Here is a 20478-nt window from a genome sequence, read left to right as displayed (position 1 = left end):
GTCAATGGTCTGTGTAATCATTGGTACAGCTCAGTGGAGGCTGCTGAGGGGAGGACGGCTCATAATAGCTGGAACGGAGAGTATGGAATGGCATCAAACACATGGATCTATGTGTTTGATGTATTTGATGCCATTACCACGAGCCACCAACCTCCTGTGGTACGGCTAAGATTTGTATACAATTTGTGGTACCATTTCCCATTTCTAAACCCTCTCCACGAGAGCCAACAAAGGGTGGCATCGCGAGACTTGGTATCCCTTGGTGACGGTACACTGGCTTTCATGGATAGAGCAGAGAAACAAAAGGTAACCAAAAACTCAGATTATCTTTCACAAATTCACGAAATAATTGTTCACACTTCATTCTGTACAGAATTGGTATTTCATGCATTCCTCCTTTCATGCTAGATTTGCTCATGTATCCAACTTTTATGGCAATGCTAGCTAGCTAACGTTAGCTAGCTAACAGGGTTTAGTTAAATGTAATTACTGTGGCCTTGTCAACAAGTACTGCCAACAACTCAAGCCACAACTTACATTAGCTAACTGGCTAGCTAGCTATCCAGCTACCCAACGTGCCCAGCTAGTTTGCATGTAGCCTACTACAGTCCTTAACAGTAATGTTACATTCGGATAGTTTGCATGTTGTCAAGTCATTATGTGATTTGTCGCATCTTCAGACTAAGCTCATAACTAACCAGCCCTATGACGAGAGCCTGGAGGTGAACGACTACGAGGAAATCGATAGTGTGTACACCCCGACCCCACGAAGACCAGGTACTAAATGTGTAATTCATGCAATTCAGAAGAAAATTGCGTGATGCTATTTATTAGACCCTATAGTAACCCTAACCCCCATATGAGTTCATTATGGCCTCAATCAATATATCTGGACATGTTATTATGGCACAGTCAGGTGGTAGTGCACTCTCACCATAACCACAGGGTTGCTGCTGGTTCAACCCCTGCTGCGAATGTACCCCCTCATCGCTAACAACATCTCAACGTTCTCCCCTTTACAAGTCTCGAGGAAAAAGAACAGACCGCTGCATGAAATGGCGAACAACAGCAGTGATGAATTTGACGACGATGTAAAGGTGATTATGTAAGGGGCAATCAACAAGGGGCTATGCGTTCTATGGAAAATAATGGTGACGTGGAAGGTGTGTTCCATGACGCGCAAGCAGAGTGGAACTGACCTCCCACGCAGTAACATTATTTCCCAGAGAACGCATAGAGCCCCGAGTTGATTATCCCATTTATACTATGGCTATAATTGAACACATTTTCTGCAAGAAATGTGTTCAACAGCCACTGAAGTAGCTAGCAAGTTTACTAGACAGCTACAGTAGTTGCCCTGGTAACCAAACAGCTAACCAAACCGTCAAATAAAATGTTTACATTTACATTTAAGTCATTTAGCAGACGCTCTTATCCAGAGCGACTTGGAACAACCATTTTACAATAGTGCATCTAAATCTTTTAAGGGGGGGGTGTTAGAAGGATTACTTTATCCTATCCTAGGTATTCCTTAAAGAGGTGGGGTTTCAGGTGTCTCCGGAAGGTGGTGATTGACTCCGCTGTCCTGGCATCGTGAGGGAGCTTGTTCCACCATTGGGGTGCCAGAGCAGCGAACAGTTTTGACAGGGCTGAGCGGGAACTGTGCTTCCTCAGAGGTAGGGGGGCCAGCAGGCCAGAGGTGGATGAACGCAGTGCCCTTGTTTGGGTGTAGGGCCTGATCAGAGCCTGAAGGTATGGAGGCTGCCGTTCCCTTCACAGCTCTGTAGGCAATCACCATGGTCTTGTAGCAGATGCGAGCTTCAACTGGAAGCCAGTGGAGAGAGCGGAGGAGCGGGGTGACGTGAGAGAACTTGGGAAGGTTGAACACCAGACGGGCTGCGGCGTTCTGGATGAGTTGTAGGGGTTTAATGGCACAGGCAGGGAGCCCAGCCAACAGCGAGTTGCAGTAATCCAGACGGGAGATGACAAGTGCCTGGATTAGGACCTGCGCCGCTTCCTGTGTGAGGCAGGGTCGTACTCTGCGAATGTTGTAGAGCATGAACCTACAGGATCGGGTCACCGCCTTGATGTTAGTGGAGAACGACAGGGTGTTGTCCAGGATCACGCCAAGGTTCTTAGCACTCTGGGAGGAGGACACAAGGGAGTTGTCAACCGTGATGGCGAGATCATGGAACGGGCAGTCCTTCCCCGGGAGGAAGAGCAGCTCCGTCTTGCCGAGGTTCAGCTTGAGGTGGTGATCCGTCATCCACACTGATATGTCTGACAGACATGCAGAGATGCGATTCGCCGCCTGGTTATCAGAAGGGGGAAAGGAGAAGATTAATTGTGTGTCGTCTGCATAGCAATGATAGGAGAGACCATGTGAGGATATGACAGAGCCAAGTGACTTGGTGTATAGCGAGAATAGGAGAGGGCCTAGAACAGAGCCCTGGGGGACACCAGTGGTGAGAGCGCATGGTGCGGAGACAGATTCTCGCCACGCCACTTGGTAGGAGCGACCTGTCAGGTAGGACGCAATCCAAGCGTGGGCCGCGCCGGAGATGCCCAACTCGGAGAGGGTGGAGAGGAGGATCTGATGGCTCACAGTATCAAAGGCAGCAGATAGGTCTAGAAGGATGAGAGCAGAGGAGAGAGAGTTAGCTTTAGCAGTGCGGAGAGCCTCCGTGACACAGAGAAGAGCAGTCTCAGTTGAATGCCCAGTCTTGAAACCTGACTGATTAGGATCAAGAAGGTCATTCTGAGAGAGATAGCAGGAGAGCTGGCCAAGGACGGCACGTTCAAGAGTTTTGGAGAGAAAAGAAAGAAGGGATACTGGTCTGTAGTTGTTGACATCGGAGGGATCGAGTGTAGGTTTTTTCAGAAGGGGTGCAACTCTCGCTTTCTTGAAGACGGAAGGGACGTAGCCAGCGGTCAAGGATGAGTTGATGAGCGAGGTGAGGTAGGGGAGAAGGTCTCCGGAAATGGTCTGGAGAAGAGAGGAGGGGATAGGGTCAAGTGGCAAATGTTATTGGTCACATACACGTATTTAGCATATGTTATTGCGGGTGTAGCGAAATGCTTGTCTTCCTAGTTCCAACAGTGCAATAGTATCTGACAATGCACAACAACACACACATCTAAAAGTAAAAGAATGGAATTAAGAAATATATAAATATTAGGACAAGCAATGTTGGAGTGGCATTGACTAAAATACAGTAGAATATAAGACAGTATATGCATATCAAATGAGTAAAGCAGTGTGTAAACATTATTAAAGTGACTAGTGTTCCATTATTAAAGTGACCAGTGATTCCATGTCTATGTATACAGGGCAGCAGCCTCTAAGGTGCAAGGTTGAGTAACCGGGTGGTAGCCGGCTAGTGATGGCTATTTAACAGTCTGATGACCTTGAGATAGAAGCAGTTTTTCAGTCTCTTGGTCCCAGCTTTGATGCACCTGTACTGACCTCGCCTTCTTGATGGTAGCAGTGTGAATAGGCCCGTGGCTCGAGTGGTTTTTTATTTTTTTTATTTCACCTTTATTAACCAGGTAGGCTAGTTGAGAACAAGTTCTCATTTACAATTGCGACCTGGCCAAGATAAAGCAAAACAGTTCGACATATACAACAACACAGAGTCACACATGGAGTAAAACAAACATACAGTCAATAATACAGTAGAAAAATAAGTCGATATACAATGTGAGCAAATGAGGTGAAATAAGGGAGGTAAAGGCAAAAAAAGGCCATGGTGGTGAAGTAAATACAATATAGCAAGTAAAACACTGGAATGGTAGATTTGCAGTGGAAGAAAGTGCAAAGTAGAAATAATGGGGTGCAAAGGAGCAAAATAAATAAATACAGTAGGGGAAGCGGTAGTTGTTTGGGCTCTGACAGCTGGTGCTTAAAGCTAGTGAGGGAGATAAGTGTTTCCAGTTTCAGAGATTTTTGTAGTTCGTTCCAGTCATTGGCAACAGAGAACTGGAAGGAGAGGCGGCCGAAGGAGGAATTGGCTTTGGGGGTGACCAGAGAGATATACCTGCTGGAGCGAATCTGCCCTCCGATTTGACACACTGAACTCTATCAGAGAAGTAGTTGGTGAACCAGGCGAGGCAATCATTTGAGAAACCAAGGCTATTGAGTCTGCCGATGAGGATGTGGTGATTGACAGAGTCAAAAGCCTTGGCCAGGTCAATGAATACGGCTGCACAGTATTGTTTCTTATCGATGGCGCTTAAGATATTGTTTAGGACCTTGAGCATGGCTGAGGTGCACCCATGACCAGCTCTGAAACCAGAATGCATAGCGGAGAAGGTGCGGTGGGATTCAAAATGGTCGATAATCTGTTTGTTGACTTGGCTTTCGAAGACCTTAGAAAGGCAGGGTAGGATAGATATAGGTCTGTAGCAGTTTGGGTCAAGAGTGTCCCCCCCCTTTGAAGTGGGGGATGACCGCAGCTGCTTTCCAATCTTTGGGATACTCAGACGACACGAAAGAGAGGTTGAACAAGCTAGTAATAGGGGTTGCAACAATTTCGGCAGATAATTTTAGAAAGAAAGGGTCCGGATTGTCTAGCAATAGTGGGGCTATATACATGGGGTACCGGTTCAGAGTAAGTGTGCGGGGGCACTGGTGTCGAGGTAATTGAGGTAATTATGTACATGCAGGTAGGGTTATTGAAGTGGCTATGCATAGATAATATCTGAGAGTAGCAGCGGGGTGGTGCAAATAGTCTGGGTAGCCATTTGATTAGCTGTTTGAGTCTTATGGTAGAAGCTGTTTAGAAGCCTCTATGACTAGGGTGGCTGGAGTCTTTGACAATTTTTAGGGCCTTCTTCTGACACCGCCTGGTATAGAGGTCCTGGATGGCAGGAAGCTTGACCCCGGTGATGTACTGAGCCGTACGCACTACCCTCTAGTGCCTTGCGGTCGGAGGCCGAGCAGTTGCCATACCAGGTAGTGATGCAACCAGTCAGGATGCTCTCGGTGGTGCAGCTGTAAAACCTTTTGAAGATCTGAGGACCCATGCCAAATCTTTTCAGTCATCTGAGGGGGAATTGGTTTTGTCGTGCCCTCTTTATGACTGTCTTGATGTGCTTGGACATGTTAGTTTGTTGGTGATGTGGATGCCAAGGAACTTGAAGCTCTCAACCAGCTCCACTACAACCCCGTCGATGAGAACCCTGGCGTGCTCGGTCCGCCTTTTCCTGTTGTCCACAATCATCTCCTTTGTCTTGAACACATTGAGGGAGAGGTTGTTGTCCTTGCACCACATGGTCAGGTCTCTAACCTCCTCCCTATAGGCTGTCTCATCGTTGTTGGTGATCAGGCCTACCACTGTTGTGTCATCAGCAAAAATAATGATGGTGTTGGAGTTGTGCCTGGCCGTGCAGTTATGAGTGAAGAGGGAGTACAGGACGGGACTGAGCACGCACCCCTGAGGGGACCCCGTGTTGAGGATCAGCGTGGCTGATGTGTTGTTACCTCCCCTTACCACCTGGGGGGCAGCCTGTCAGGAAGTCTAGGATCCAGTTGCAGAGGGAGGTGTTTAGTCCCAGGGTCCATAGCTAAGTGATGAGCTTTGACGGCACTATGGTGTTGAACGCTGAGCTGTAGTCAATGAATAGCATTCTCACATAGCTGTTCCTTTTGTGGATCTGTTGGTGCGGTATGCAAATTGGAGTGGGTCTAGGGTTTCTGGGATAATGATGTTGATGTGAGCCATGACCAGCCTTTCAAAGCATTTCATGGCTACAGACGTGAGTGCTACGGGTCTCTGGTCATTTAGGCAGGTTACCTTAGTGTTCTTGGGCACAGGGACTATGGTGGTCTACAGACTCGGACAAGGAGAGGTTGAACATGTCAGTGAAGACACTTGCCAGTTGGTCATCGCATGCTCAGAGTACACGTCCTGGTAATCCGTCTGGCCCTCGGCCTTGTGAAATTTGACCTGTTTTAAAGGTCTTACTCACATCGGCTGCGGAGAGCGTGATCACACAGTCATCCGGACCAGCTGATGCTCTCGTGCATGTTTCAGTGTTACTTGCCTCGAAGCCGAGCATAGAAGTTATTTAGCTCGTCTGGTAGGCTCGTGTCACTGGGCAGCTCTCGGTTGTGCTTTCTTTTGTAGTCTGTAATATTTTGCAAGCCCTGCCACATCCGACGAGCATCTGAGCCGGTGTAGCACGATTCACAACACAACTGATTGGCTCAAACGCATTAAGAAGAAAGAAATTCCACAAATGACCTTTTAACAAGGCATACCTGTTACTTGAAATGCATTCCAGGTGACTACCTCATGAAGCTGATTGAGAGAATGCCAAGAGTGTGCAAGCTGTCATCAAGGCAAAGGGTGGATACTTTGAAGAATCTCAAATATAGAATGTATTTTGATTTGTTTAACACTCTTTTGGATACTACATAATAATTCCATGTGTTATTTCATAGTTTTGATGTCTTCACTATTATTCTACAATGTAGAAAATAGTAAAAATAAAGAAAACCCCTGGAAAGAGTTGGTGTGTCAACTTTTGACTGGTACTGTAGAACATGTAAGACTGAACTATAGTCATTGAATTCTACCATGCTGATTATATACTGTGAGTGAGAAACAGTGATGCATACGTTAGAATGCCCTTCAAGCCAATCAGAAACGAGTATTCAACAATGCTATAGTATAAGTATTGTTATAAACTGGGTGGTCCGAGCCCTGAAAGCTGTGGTATATCAGACCGTATACCACAGGTATGACAAAACATTTATTGTTACTGTTCTAATTATGTTGGTAACCAGTTTATTATAGCAATAAGGCACCTCTGGGGTTGATGGTATATGGCCAATATACCAAGGCTAAGGACTGTATCCAGGCACTCTGCGTTGCACATAAGAACAGCCCTTAGCTGTGATATATTGGCCATATACCACACCCCCTCGTTCCTTACTGCTTAAATATATCATGAATTGGACTGGTGTTGACAGACCAAGTATATTAGCTAGCTAGCTAGAGGTATCTATTCCAACACATTCAGATAGTCATAAAATATCTATCTTTTGTGTTCTACCAACGACAGCCAAAAAAGAAGGAGCAAAGGAACAGCCAGCCTGGCTTGAGTGAGAATGAGGAAGAAGAGGAAGAGGAAGATGATTCGGATGAGACGGAGTCTGATGAAGAGGAGGGTGAGCCGGGATCCGCCCCGGAAGGGTGAGTGCAGTCAAATCTCAGTGCACACACTGAGTAGGTTATAGACACATATACCGATCCCGTCATGAAAAGTTCTGCACGCAGTTCCGAATCAAAATCTGGTTTGTTTACATGGAAGTGAGTATGATCACATTCGACTTTAGATGCAGCTCATGCAAGTCAGCAAACAAGTAATCAGATGGTTATCGTCTACTACAACATCGCAGATGTCATCGGAAGATTCATTACCTAATAAGCCAGCGAGGCAAGGTAAATGATCACAAATAGAACCGGAAGAATAATATATACTGAGCAAAAATATAAACGCAACATGTAAAGTGTTGTTTTCATGAGATGAAATTAAAGATCCCCGAAATGTTCCATATGCACAAAAAGCGTACTTCTCTCAAATTTTGTTCACAGATTTGTTTACATCCCTGTTAGTGATAATTTCTCCTTTGCCAAGATAATCCATCCACCTGACATGACAGGTGTGGCATATCAAGAAGCTGATCAATGAAATTGTATTGGTCACATACACGTGATTAGCAGATGTTATTGCAGGTGTAGAGAAATGCTTGTGCTTCTAGCTCCAACAGTGCAGTACTATCTAACAAATTACACAACATATACACACAAATCTAAGTAGGAATGAATGAAGACTCTATATATATATATATGTCTTCATTCATTCCTACTTAGATTTGTGTGTATATGTTGTGTAATTTGTTAGATAGTACTGCACATATATATATCAAACACACACACACAGTTGAAGTCGGAAGTTTACATACACCTTAGCCAAACACATTTAAACTCAGTTTTTCACAATTCCTGACATTTAATCCTAGTAAAAATTCCCTGTTTTAGGTCAGTTAGGATCACCACTTAAAATAAAGAATGTGAAATGTCAGAATAATAGTAGAGAGAAGGATTTATTTCAGTTTTTATTTCTTTCATCACATTCCCAGTGGGTCAGAAGTTTACATACACTCAATTAGTATTTGGTAGCATTGCCTTTAAATTGTTTAACTCGGGTCAAACGTGTTTTCATGGTCACTCACTGCTAAGTTTGTCATGGTCCCAACATCGGTGTATACTGTAGCTAGCTATCTGCTACGAAGCTTTTTGTTGCGAGTATGCATGTGCATCACTCAAATGTGATGTTTGCTCGTAGACAAAAAATGGCTCTATGTACAGAACTCTGTACACACACACACACACACACACACCAGGGTTTCCATTAGGAAAATGTGGCGCTGGACATTTGACTGGCAGCATTTATATTTTCCGGGCATTTAAGAAATTTACCAGATCCATATGCGTTGGTTGCGCAACCTGATTAGGGTGTCCAGCCAAGGTACTCAGAAGGCCAGAAATCACATTTAGTTTATGGTAATTCATCTTAACAAAACATGCAACACCAATGCAATGTCATTCTTACCGACGAGCATTTTGAAGATGTTAGAATACAAAGGCTGTGCATGCATTAGGTTAGGGGAAGCTAGTCTTTCCCTAAAGTAAATGTAATTAAATTGCCAAATGTATATCACCTAAATAGCTTACTCCTGTCTATACAGAAATAAGTAAAATAATTGAAAATGGGCTACTACACCAAAAAGCTGTGGATTGTTTTAAATCACATAGCCTACTGTCGGAAGGGCCTGCAATTTGTGCAGAGCGAGTGGCATATATCAAATAAATGATTGTTGAGTTTCAACTATCAGTGAAAAGCAGAGATCCAGCCAGGCATATTGCAATGTTTTTATTTGTTTAAACTATCGCAGAAAAGCAGTTTGGAAAGCGAAATGGCTATTGCTATAGGCCTAAATGGAAGACAATGAAAAGACTTCAATCTGTCTATTAATTATGACAATTCTCAACTTAATTGAGCGAAAGGCTATCTTATTGGCACCAGCGGAGAACATCAGCCATATCCACGGTGAGTGTGGATATTCACTGTCTTTATCATTGGGTCAATGCCACTTTCGTGTGTTTTTGGACAATAATTTTTCTTCCTCCAGGTTAGATAGATGTCATTGTATTTGTTTCTCCCCTTTTCGTAGGCCAAGAGTAGGCTACCCTGTAATTTTTGCAGTGGTGTAAAATACTTAGTTAAAAATAAAGTACTGCTTAAGTAGTTTTTTGGGGTATCTGTACTTTTACTATTTACATTTTTGGCAACTTTTACTTTTACTCCACTACATTCCTAAGGAAAATAATGTACTTTTTACTCCATACATTTTCCCTGACACCCAAAAGTAGTCATTACATTTTGAATGCTTAACAGGACATGAAAATTGTTAAATTCAGACTTATCAAGAGAACATCCCTGCTCATTCCTACTGCCTCTGATCTGACGAACTCACTAAATACATGCTTCATTTGTAAATTGTGTCTTAATGTTGGAGTGTGCCCTTCACTATCAGTAAATCAAAAGAGAAAAAAAAGGAAATTGTGCCATTTTGGATTGCCTAATAGAATTCATTTGAAATTATTTATACTTTTACTTTTGATACTTAAGTATCAAAAGTAAATGTAATTGCAAAAATATACTTAAGTATATTTAAAACGAAATACTTTTAGACTTTTACTCTAGTAGTATTTTACTGGTTGACCTTCACTTCAGCCATTTTCTATTAATGCATCTTTACTTTTACTGAAGTATGACAATTGGGTACTTTTTCCACCACTGAATTTTTGTCGTATTAAAAAAGATTCTGCTAATGTCTCCAGTTGTAGAAAATGTAGTAGAATTCCATGAAATGTGTTTATGAAAGGCCAACATTTTCCTGTGAAATAGCCTAGGCCAACTCTACACCACTATGTACTGCATTGAACAGTCTTTTTTGCGAACAGAGATTGAGTTATAATAGTAAGTCTGCAAATACGAGGATGCATGGAATGGTTTATTATAAAGGTGCATTTTTATGGTAAGAATAGCTTCCCCAAACTTGAAACTCAAGTGCCGCCTATGTTAGAATAACTGTCCACATTTACTTTTCCTCAGCCATCAAGGCGAGTAACGAACAGTAAAATCACTAGCCTATGTCAATCTACTATCCCCCCCATAGTAGAAACGTTTGTTGTTCTGTGCGAGAATGAAATAGCCTATTCCAAACAGACTCTGGGACAGTTGTGGGATGATAGATCCCAAATTCATACAACCAGTAGGCCTTTAGGCTACATGCAGAAAACATTAAAAAGCAATAAGGCTCATGCGACAGATCAGAATGTTTAGCTTAAAATGTTGATAAACTATATATATATATCTTCTTTTTTTTCACACACACCATTATACCATCATATCACCTCTTAGTAAGGAGGACACAAATTGTGTTTTAAACCCTCAGCTCATTGGATCCAAATTAGACGGACCCACAAAATGTTTTGATGCCAGGGTTCAGGGCCTCAAACTCGCCATGAACATCTTTGAGTTGTCAAATGAAGGTCCTATATGCTCATCATAACTGTGTTCATTTTGTGAGCTGGCAGCCAGAGTCAGAGAGAGTTGAGTATCCTATAAGAGGTTAAAACACATTGGAGGAGAAGGTCCGATTGGAGGGACTTTGGATCTTCTCCTACTATGTGGGTTAAGGAGGTGGTGAGGAGAGAGGTCTTTGAGTTGTTACATGATCCTATATGCTCATTATAATAACCATGTACATTTTGTGAGCAGACAGCCAGGGCCAGAGATGATTAAGTATCTCGATAGGGAGAAGACAACAGAAGATGATCCGAGCTATACGTGCAGGTCAGTTTTAGAATTGAATAAGAGGCAGTTCTATTGAGGCCAGGTGCAGGGAAAAGTCATATTTTCTAATAGGAACAAATCTGAATGGAGGATAACTTCACAAAATGCTTTATGCAGCTACAGTGTCTTCAGAAAGTATTCATACCCCTTGACTTATTCCACATTTTGTTGTGTTACAGCCTGAATTAAAAATTGATTAAATCGATTTGTTTTTCTCACCCATCTACACACAATGCCGCATAATGACAAGGTGAAAACATGTTTTTTGAAATTGTTGCAAATGTATTGAAAATGAAATACAGAAATATCTAATTTACATAAGTATTCACACCCCTGAGTCAATACTTTGTAGAAGCAACTTTGGCAGCGATTACAGCTGTGAGTCTTTCTGGGTAGGTCTCTTAAGAGTGTTCCACACCTGGTTTGTGCAATATTTGCCCGTTTATTATTTTCAAAGTTCTTCAAGCTCAGTCATATTGGTTGTCGATCATTGTTAGACAACCATTTTCAGGTCTTCCCGTAGATTTAAGTCAAAACTGTAACTAGGCCACTCAGGAACATTCACTGTCTTCTTGGTAAGCAACTCCATTGTAGATTTGGCCTTGTGTTTTAGGTTATTGTCCTGCTGAAAGGTGAATTCATCTCAGTGTCTGGTGGAAATCAGACTGAACCAGGTTTTCCTCTAGGATTTTTCCATTGTTTTGTTCCATTCCGTGAATATTTTTTTTATCCTGAAAAACTCCCTCAGTCCTGTGTTCAACATTTATCACAGAAAGATTGTTTCATCCACACACACTTACTGTGCTGTGAAAAAGTATCTGCCCCCTTAATGATTTTTTTCTATTTGTGTATATTTTTGACACTGAATGTTATCAGTTCTTCAACCTAAAATTAGATCAAGGGAAACAGAGTGAATAAATATCACATTATTTGTCATACTTATTTCATTTATTTAATAAACAAAGTTATGCAACACCTAATGCCCCTGTGTGAAAAAAGAATTGCCCCTAACACTCAATAACTGGTTGTGCCACCTTTTATCTGCAATGACAGCAACCAAACGCTTCCTGTAGTTGTTTTTCAGTGTCACATCGCTTTGAAGGAATTCTATCCCGCTTTTCTATGCATAACTGCTTTAACTTCGTGACATTTGTGGGTTTTGGAGCGTGAACTGCTTGTTTCAGGTCCTGCCACAACATCTAAATCGGGTTTAGGTCTGGACTTTGACTAGCCATTCCTAAACTTTACATTTGTTGCAGCCATTCTTTGTTTCAAACATTCTGATTTGGGCAAAAAGGTGTGATGGGTCCGCACTAGACTTGTTTGTGTTTTGGATCATTGTCTTGCTGCATGAACCATCTGCGCTTCAACTTCAGCTCACGAACGGATGGCCTGACGGTTACATGCACACAATAATACAATTATTGTGAATAGTCCGATTTAATAAATAGTTTGTTTAAAACGTTTACATGCTTTGCAAAAAGAATGATTTCCCTAATAAGCCTGTTTACATGGACACATCTGAAATCAGTCTACCTTGCAGAAAATCGGCAATCAAAATAAACATTCTACCACAGCGACCATGTTATTGTTGTGATGCCTATTTGATTCTGAGTTCGGACAAATAAAGCCTGTATGGGAAAACAATTTTTAAGATGCATACTTTGAGTTTTTCCAAAACGAATTTGACTACCACAAAAAAGGAAGCTTGAGCTTCTAATGCTAGCACGTGCACAGATCTAATACACCACTGTAATTCGAATTTAAGGCGTTAACATGTCCTGATCATTTGAAAGATTGCTCAGGAAACCTGTTGTTTTAATAGGCGTATGCTTACTTCGATTATGACCGTACACTGATTTAAGATAAGCAGAGTAAGGTGTTTACATGACTAATGCCGTATTCGGCTTAATGCCATAATCCATTTAATATTGAATTATTAGTGTGCATGTAAACGTACTAATAGAGGGCAGTATCCATAGTTCCTTCAATGATGGAAAGGTCCGGGTCCTGAGGCACCAAACACTGCATTCCACAGTAAGAACCTCATACCAACTGTTCAGCATGATGGTGGTAGTGTGACGGTTTGGGTATGTTTTGCTGCCTCAGGACCTGGATAACTTGCCATCATTGAAAGAACCATAATTCTGCTCTGTATCAGAGAATTCTACAGGAGAATGAAAGGCCATCTGTCTGTGAGCTGAAGCACAACTGGGTCATGCAGAAAGATAATAATCTAAAACACACAAGCAAGTCTACATCAGAATGGCTGAAAAGCAAAAAAAAATATTGTTTACGAATGGCTTAGTCAAAGTCCAGACCTAAACCTGATTGAGATGTTGTGGTAGGACCTGAAACAAGCAGTTCATTCTCGAAAACCAACTTATGTCGCTGAGTTAAAGCATTTCTGCATGGAAAAGTGGGACAAAATTCCTTCAGTGATGTGAGAGACCAATCAACAACTACAGGAAGCGTTTGGTTGCGGTCATTGCAGCTAAAGGTGACAGTTACTTTTTCACACAGGGGCATTGGGTTTTGAATAATGTTAATTAAATAACTGAAGTAAGTATCAACATTTTGTGTTATTTGTTCACTCAGGTTCCCTTGATCTAATATTAGGTTTTGGTTGAAGATCTGATAACATTCAGTTAAAATAGAGAAAATCAGAAAGGGGACAAGTACTTTTTCACAGCACTGTAGTTAATTTTAAATGTAAACAGACGAACATCTCAAATCTGATGCTTTTCTTTGCAGAGCATATGACCCGGCAGACTACGACCACCTTCCTGTCACTGCAGAGATCAAAGAGCTGTTTCAGTACATTACCCGGTGAGTGGCGCCTGCAGCTCAGCTACAGAGCTGTGTGTGTTTATTTACAGCTGACCAAGCTGAATATGCCACTTATTGAAATTTCTACACGGGCTGAAAAACAGCCCTTGCTCCAAGCAACAATTCTGCTGAATTATTATTATTAATATTATTATTATATATATATTTTTTAGTAACATTGTTTGTGAATCTGCAGGTATACTCCTCAGACCATTGAACTAGACCACAAGCTTAAACCCTTTATACCCGACTTCATCCCAGCAGTGGGAGACATTGATGCCTTCCTTAAAGTGAGCATTACCAAGCAAACACATTTTATCTTAGCTTCACATTTATTTTATGGTGCCAATTCTTTCCTTCCCTGCTTGATGGAATCACATCGGTGAAATGTCCAATTTTGTGTAAACTTTGTTTTCTAATCCAATCATGTAATGATCAGTGGTTACATCAAAAGATGCAGGGAGGAAGGTGGAATGTAATAAGTTCTCCGAGCTGGGCTACTGTCAATGACTTTGTTCCATTGTAACCTCAGGTCCCACGTCCCGATGGCAAAGCAGACAACCTGGGGCTGTTGGTCCTGGATGAGCCCTGCACCAAGCAGTCAGACCCCACTGTCCTGTCACTGTGGCTCTCTGAGAACAGCAAGCAGCACAACATTGCTGTAAGTACAACAAGTGCAACACAGTGTGGTTTATAAATCCCCCACAGTCGGGCACATCAGACTGTGCACATAACTATGGGTACTGCTTTCAGACAGACAGACACACACTGCAAATTAATTGATCCCTTCTCTCCGTGCGCTGCACAGGAGGTGAAAGTGAAAAGTGTGGAGAACCCGGAGAAGAACCCCAAAGCCATCGAAAATTGGATCGAGAGCATCAGTGAGCTCCATCGCTCCAAACCCCCAGCCACCGTCCACTACACCAGGCAAATGTTTACTTTACCTCACAGTACTGGTGCTGCTCTAGCCTGGTCCCAGATCTGTTTGTGCTGTATAGCCAACTCCAAAACAAATGTTTGGTATGACAATGACCATAAGAATTGGCTATACAGCACAAACAGATCTGGGACCGGCTAGAACTGGTACTGATATTGTCACAGACTCTGACCATTATCTGATTCTAAGTCAGTTCAGTGATTTTATGTGAAGGTGAATAGATACTGGCTCTGTGCCAAACTCTGTGCCAAATGTGCATACTACTAAGAAGGAAGGAATGTATGCATGTGGTGTGCTAGTATGGACTTTGGAATGTATCCACTGATATGCATGAAACGATGAGTGTATTCTATTGTTCCAGGTCCATGCCAGACATTGATACTCTAATGCAGGAGTGGCCACCTGAATTTGAAGAGCTGCTGGGAAAGGTTAGTCACCAAACCTGAACTGAACCTGCTCATCTATCTATGGAACAATGGATATTTTAAACAGCAAGCAATTTGACCTGCTAGCTAGCTACTTCCTGTCTGTCATTTCCTGTTCAGTGTTGACTTGTCTAATTGCAGCCTTAATTGGACACATTGTGACCAAGGTTCATTTTCATACCCCACATAGGATACTCAAATGTTATTTTATTGGTCGCGTACACATATTTTGCAGATGTTATCGCAGGTGCAGCGGAATGCTTATGTTTCTAGCGCCAACAGTGCAGTAATACCAAACAATACAAAACAGTACACAGAAATCCAAGAAATAAAAATAAGTAAATTACGAAATCAGAACAGGCAATATCAGAATATAGGGGTGGCAGGTAGTCTAGTGGTTAGAGCGTTGGACCAATAACCGAAAGGTTGCTGGATTGAATCCCTGAGCTGGCAAGGTAAAAATCTATCGTTCTGCCCCGAACAAGGCAGTTAACCCACTGTTCCCTGGTAGGCCGTCATTGTAAATAAGAATTTGATCTTAACTGACTTGCCTAGTTAAATAAAAATAAAAAAGATATGTATGTATACTGAACAAAAATATAAATGCAACAATTTCAATGAATTTACTGAGTTACAGTTCATATAAGGAAATCAATCAATTGAAATAAATTCAGTAAGCCCTAATCTATGGATTTCACATGACTGGGCAGGGGGGCAGCCATGGGTGGCATAGTCCCACCCACACCCAATCAGAATGAGTTTTTCCCTACAAAAGGGCTTTATTACAGACAGAAATACTTCTCAGTTTCATCAGCTGTTCGGGTGGCTGGTCTTAGACGATCCCACAGGTAAAGAAGCCAGATGTGCAGGTCCTGGACTGGCGTAGTCTGCGGTTGTGAGGTCAGTTGGACGTACTGCCAAATTCTCTAAAACGACATTGTTGGCTAATTATGGTAGAGAAATGAACATTTCATCCTTTGGCAACAGCTCTGGTGGACATTCCTGCAGTCAGCATGCTAATTGCACGCTCCCTCAAAACATCTGTGGCATTGTGTTGTGTGACAAAAATGCACATTTTAAAGTGGCCATTTATTGTCCCCAGCACAAGGTGCACCTGTGTATTGATCATGCTGTTTAATCAGCTTCTTGATATGCCACACCTGTCAGGTGGATAGGTTATCTTGGCAAAGGAGAAATGCTCACTAACAGATGTAAAGAAATTTGTGCACAAAATTAAGCTTTTTGTGCGTATGGAACATTTCTGGGATCTTTTATTTCGGCTCATGAAACCAACACTACATGTTGCATTTATTTTCGTTCAGTATATATGTACACTGAGTGTACAAAACATTGGGAACACCTTCCTAATATTGAGCTGCAACCCCCTTTGACCTCAGAACAGCCATGGACCCGGCAAGGTGTCTAAACCATTCCACATGGATGCTGGTCCATGTTGACTCCAATGCTTCCCACAGTTGTCTGGATGTCCTTTGGGAGGTGGACCATTCTTGATACACATCGGAAACTGTTGAGCATGAAAAACCCAGCAGCGCTGCAGTTCTTGACACACTCAAACCGGTGTCCCTGGCACCTACTACCATACCACGTTCAAAGGCACTTAAATCTTTTGTCTTACCCATTCAACCTCTGAGCACACATACACAATGCCTCAAGTGTCTCTCGACTTAAAAATACTTCTTTAACCTGTCTCCTCCTCTTCATCTACACTGATTTGAAGTGGATTTAACAAGTGACATCAATAAGGGATCATAGCTTCCACCTGGATTTACCTGGTCAGTCTATGTCATGGAAAGTGCAAGTGTTCCTAATGTTTTGTACACATAGTGTATATGATGGTGTGAATAGACAGTATATGAAAATAAAGGTGTGAACAGCAGTAGTTATATAGGATGAGCGTTGACTAGAATACACTATGTACATATGAAGTGGGTAAATCAGTGTTAACGTTTTATTATTGTGACCAGCGTTCAATGGCTATGTACAGTGGGGAGAACAAGTATTTGATACACTGCCGATTTTGCAGGTTTTCCTACTTACAAAGCATGTAGAGGTCTGTACTTTTTTATCATAGGTACACTTCAACTGTGAGAGACTGAATCTAAAACAAAAATCCAGAAAATCACATTGTATGATTTTTAAGTAACTCATTTGCATTTTATTGCATGACATAAGTATTTGATACAGAAACCTTTGTTTGCAATTACAGAGATCATACGTTTCCTGTAGTTCTTGACCAGGTTTGCACACACTGCAGCAGGGATTTTGGCCCACTCCTCCATACAGACCTTCTCCAGATCCTTCAGGTTTCGGGGCTGTCGCTGGGCAATACGGACTTTCAGCTCCCTCCAAAGATTTTCTATTGGGTTCAGGTCAGGAGACTGGCTAGGCCAATCCAGGACCTTGAGATCCTTCTTACGGAGCCACTCCTTAGTTGCCCTGGCTTTGTGTTTCGGGTCGTTGTCATGCTGGAAGACCCAGCCACGACCCATCTTCAATGCTCTTACTGAGGGAAGGAGGTTGTTGGCCAAGATCTCGCGATACATGGCCCCATCCATCCTCCCCTCAATACGGTGCAGTCGTCCTGTCCCCTTTGCAGAAAAGCATTCCCAAAAAATGATGTTTCCACCTCCATGCTTCATGGTTGGGATGGTGTTCTTGGGGTTGTACTCATCCTTCTTCTTCCTCCAAACACGGCGAGTGGAGTTTAGACCAAAAAGCTCTATTTTTGTCTCATCAGACCACATGACCTTCTCCCATTCCTCCTCTGGATCATCCAGATGGTCATTGGCAAACTTCAGACGGGCCTGGACATGCGCTGGCTTGAGCAGGGGGACCTTGCGTGCGCTGCCGGATTTTAATCCATGACGGCGTAGTGTGTTACTAATGGTTTTCTTTGAGACTGTGGTCCCAGCTCTCTTCAGGTCATTGACCAGGTCCTGCCGTGTAGTTCTGGGCTGATCCCTCACCTTCCTCATGATCATTGATGCCCTACGAGGTGAGATCTTGCATGGAGCCCCAGACCGAGGGTGATTGACCGTCATCTTGAACTTCTTCCATTTTCTAATAATTGCGCCAACAGTTGTTGCCTTCTCACCAAGCTGCTTGCCTATTGTCCTGTAGCCCATCCCAGCCTTGTGCAGGTCTACAATTTTATCCCTGATGTCCTTACACAGCTCTCTGGTCTTGGCCATTGTGGAGAGGTTGGAGTCTGTTTGTTTGATTGAGTGTGTGGACAGGTGTCGTTTATACAGGTAACGAGTTCAAACAGGTGCAGTTAATACAGGTAATGAGTGGAGAACAGGAGGGCTTCTTAAAGAAAAACTAACAGGTCTGTGAGAGCCGGAATTCTTACTGGTTGGTAGGTGATCAAATACTTATGTCATGCAATAAAATGCAAATGAATTACTTAAAAATCATACAATGTGATTTTCTGGATTTTTTTGATTCCGTCTCTCACAGTTGAAGTGTACCTATGATAAAAATTACAGACCTCTACATGCTTTGTAAGTAGGAAAACCTGCAAAATCGTCAGTGTATCAAATACTTGTTCTCCCCACTATATAGGGCAGCAGTCTAACAATAAATCTTTCTTATCAACTTCTGCTGTCCTTCATGAGTTGCAGTGTTCCCTTCCCTTTGCACAGAATGCAAAAGCCCAACCATTGTCAAAACTGTTTTCTATTTTCTCCTCTACCTCAACCCTACCTCGCCTTTTTCTAGGTTAGCCTACCAACGGCCGATATCAATTGTGATCTGACCGAGTACATTGAGGTCATATGTGGTGAGTTTTTCACCATCTCTGCACACAATGCATTCAACAACGTCTGTCTGCTTGTGTAACACATTTGGATAAAACGGGGTGGGACAATCTGGACTCCTCTGAAATGCCAATTTCTGTGTTTTTGTTGTGCCTTACTGAATACAACCCTTGTTTTTTCCACTCTCAAAGGCATCCTCGACATCCCCATCTACAAGAGCCGGATTCACTCACTCCATGTGCTGTTCACTCTTTACTCTGAGTTCAAAAACTCACAGGTACCACAGTATTTACTCGCCTAACTTTCAGTTATGTAGGGACCATTGGGATGACATTGTCATCATCCCTGCTGTGATTGTCATGTTCTTTCAATAGTTTTATTCTGACAAAATGGTTATGAAGCCAATTTTGCAGAACAGCACCATAAACATAAACTATAAATAGCACAATCTGGTGAAATGTCCATAGTAATGTAACTTATTAAGCTATTTTTCATCTCCTTGTTTCAGCATTTCAAAGCCTTAGCGGAGGGTCAGAAGTCAGACACTCTGTCAGCTCCTCGCTCCACCACTGGAGAGCCAGAGACACTGGCCTTCGACTGAGGACAGACAACTAACTCCTGTTGAGTCAAGGACATGTTGCCTTCATTGTCCACCATCTGTGATTACTGTACTTTGTGGAAAGGAGGACAGAAGGATGTATATAAATGTTTGTAAATATTTATACACTTAACTTTATACAAAGTGGTTTTCTAGGATAGACTTACTGTTATGCGGAAGAAATTGCATTGTTTTATATTTCAAGTAGTCTTTGGTGTGTTGAGTTTCATTAAGTACTTACTATTATTAAATTAATTAATATGTTTACATGGTAGAACCTGTGTTTATTATCTGTGAATAATATATTTTTATAGTAGTTTATCACTCACTACTCTATATTCCACTTAGAAAGAAACATTTCAGTAAGGAGTCCTGAAGTTAAAAGTATGTCCATTGGTGGAAAATCTCACCATTTCCAAATAATAAAGTGTAAAGGACTGTTCAACACTCTAAAATGTAGAGGTGAAGGTCAACTGAAATGTGTGTCCTTATAAGCATGGCTTAACTCATTTTCCATACTCAGTATTCCATATGAGTATACTCGTATATAATTAGCTACTTTAGGATTGTAGAACCAGTTTAAAATATAAGCAATAAGTCCAATGTTCCAGCTCATAACAGTTTAACCCATGTATTATAATCACACATCTATATGCTTTAAAAGGAAGTCTGATGACTCTTCTTGTTTTCTTTAAAGCCAACAAACAGCAAACTCTCACATCTCTCTGTGGTTTGTGGTAGGAAAAAGCACATCATGCTTATGTTGAGCTAGCCACTGCACCTTACACTTGTGTGTTTGACAGTCAAACTTTTGATCGGTCGAGCAAGCTATGGCATGATGTTAAACTGGCTGATTTTGATGAGCAATTCCACAGAAAAACAGTTCTCCTATTGCCCCTGTGCACCACAGCAAATTCAGGTAAATTTCTTTGCTTGAATGTTGGGCTGTGTCTATTAGGTCTTTATCAATAAAACGTC

General features: G+C 42.1%; 1 protein-coding gene across 2 annotated transcripts; it reads left to right on the top strand.

The window, feature by feature from the left end:
* Window positions 1-81: 81 nt before the first annotated feature.
* On the top strand, window positions 82-19767 carry ift46 (intraflagellar transport 46 homolog (Chlamydomonas)). 2 transcript variants are annotated; one of them, XM_014137164.2, is made up of 13 exons: window positions 82-306; window positions 681-777; window positions 1024-1097; window positions 7069-7199; window positions 10858-10932; window positions 13687-13761; window positions 13958-14051; window positions 14294-14422; window positions 14570-14688; window positions 15060-15126; window positions 18865-18925; window positions 19094-19179; window positions 19411-19767. In XM_014137164.2, the coding sequence occupies exons 1-13, from the start codon at window positions 88-90 to the stop codon at window positions 19501-19503; spliced, it is 1320 nt and encodes a 439-aa protein (XP_013992639.2). In that variant the 5' UTR covers window positions 82-87; the 3' UTR covers window positions 19504-19767. The 2 variants fall into 2 exon arrangements, with proteins under 2 accessions (XP_013992639.2, XP_013992640.2); XM_014137165.2 differs by lacking the exon at window positions 10858-10932.
* The last annotated feature ends 711 nt before the right edge of the window (window positions 19768-20478 follow it).

This window comes from Salmo salar, chromosome ssa13 (assembly GCF_905237065.1).
Source record: "Salmo salar chromosome ssa13, Ssal_v3.1, whole genome shotgun sequence".
Taxonomy (NCBI): Eukaryota; Metazoa; Chordata; class Actinopteri; order Salmoniformes; family Salmonidae; genus Salmo; species Salmo salar.
This window is presented reverse-complemented; position numbering and strand designations above follow the sequence as displayed.

Bases quoted from the DNA above. Each gene is read 5' to 3' on its own strand.
- ift46 (XM_014137164.2), top strand. From the start codon at position 88: ATGGCATCAAACACATGGATCTATGTGTTTGATGTATTTGATGCCATT. The intron at 10,933-13,686 runs GTCAGTTTTAGA...TTTTCTTTGCAG, and splicing joins GATCCGAGCTATACGTGCAG to AGCATATGACCCGGCAGACT. The intron at 19,180-19,410 runs GTACCACAGTAT...TCCTTGTTTCAG, and splicing joins CTGAGTTCAAAAACTCACAG to CATTTCAAAGCCTTAGCGGA.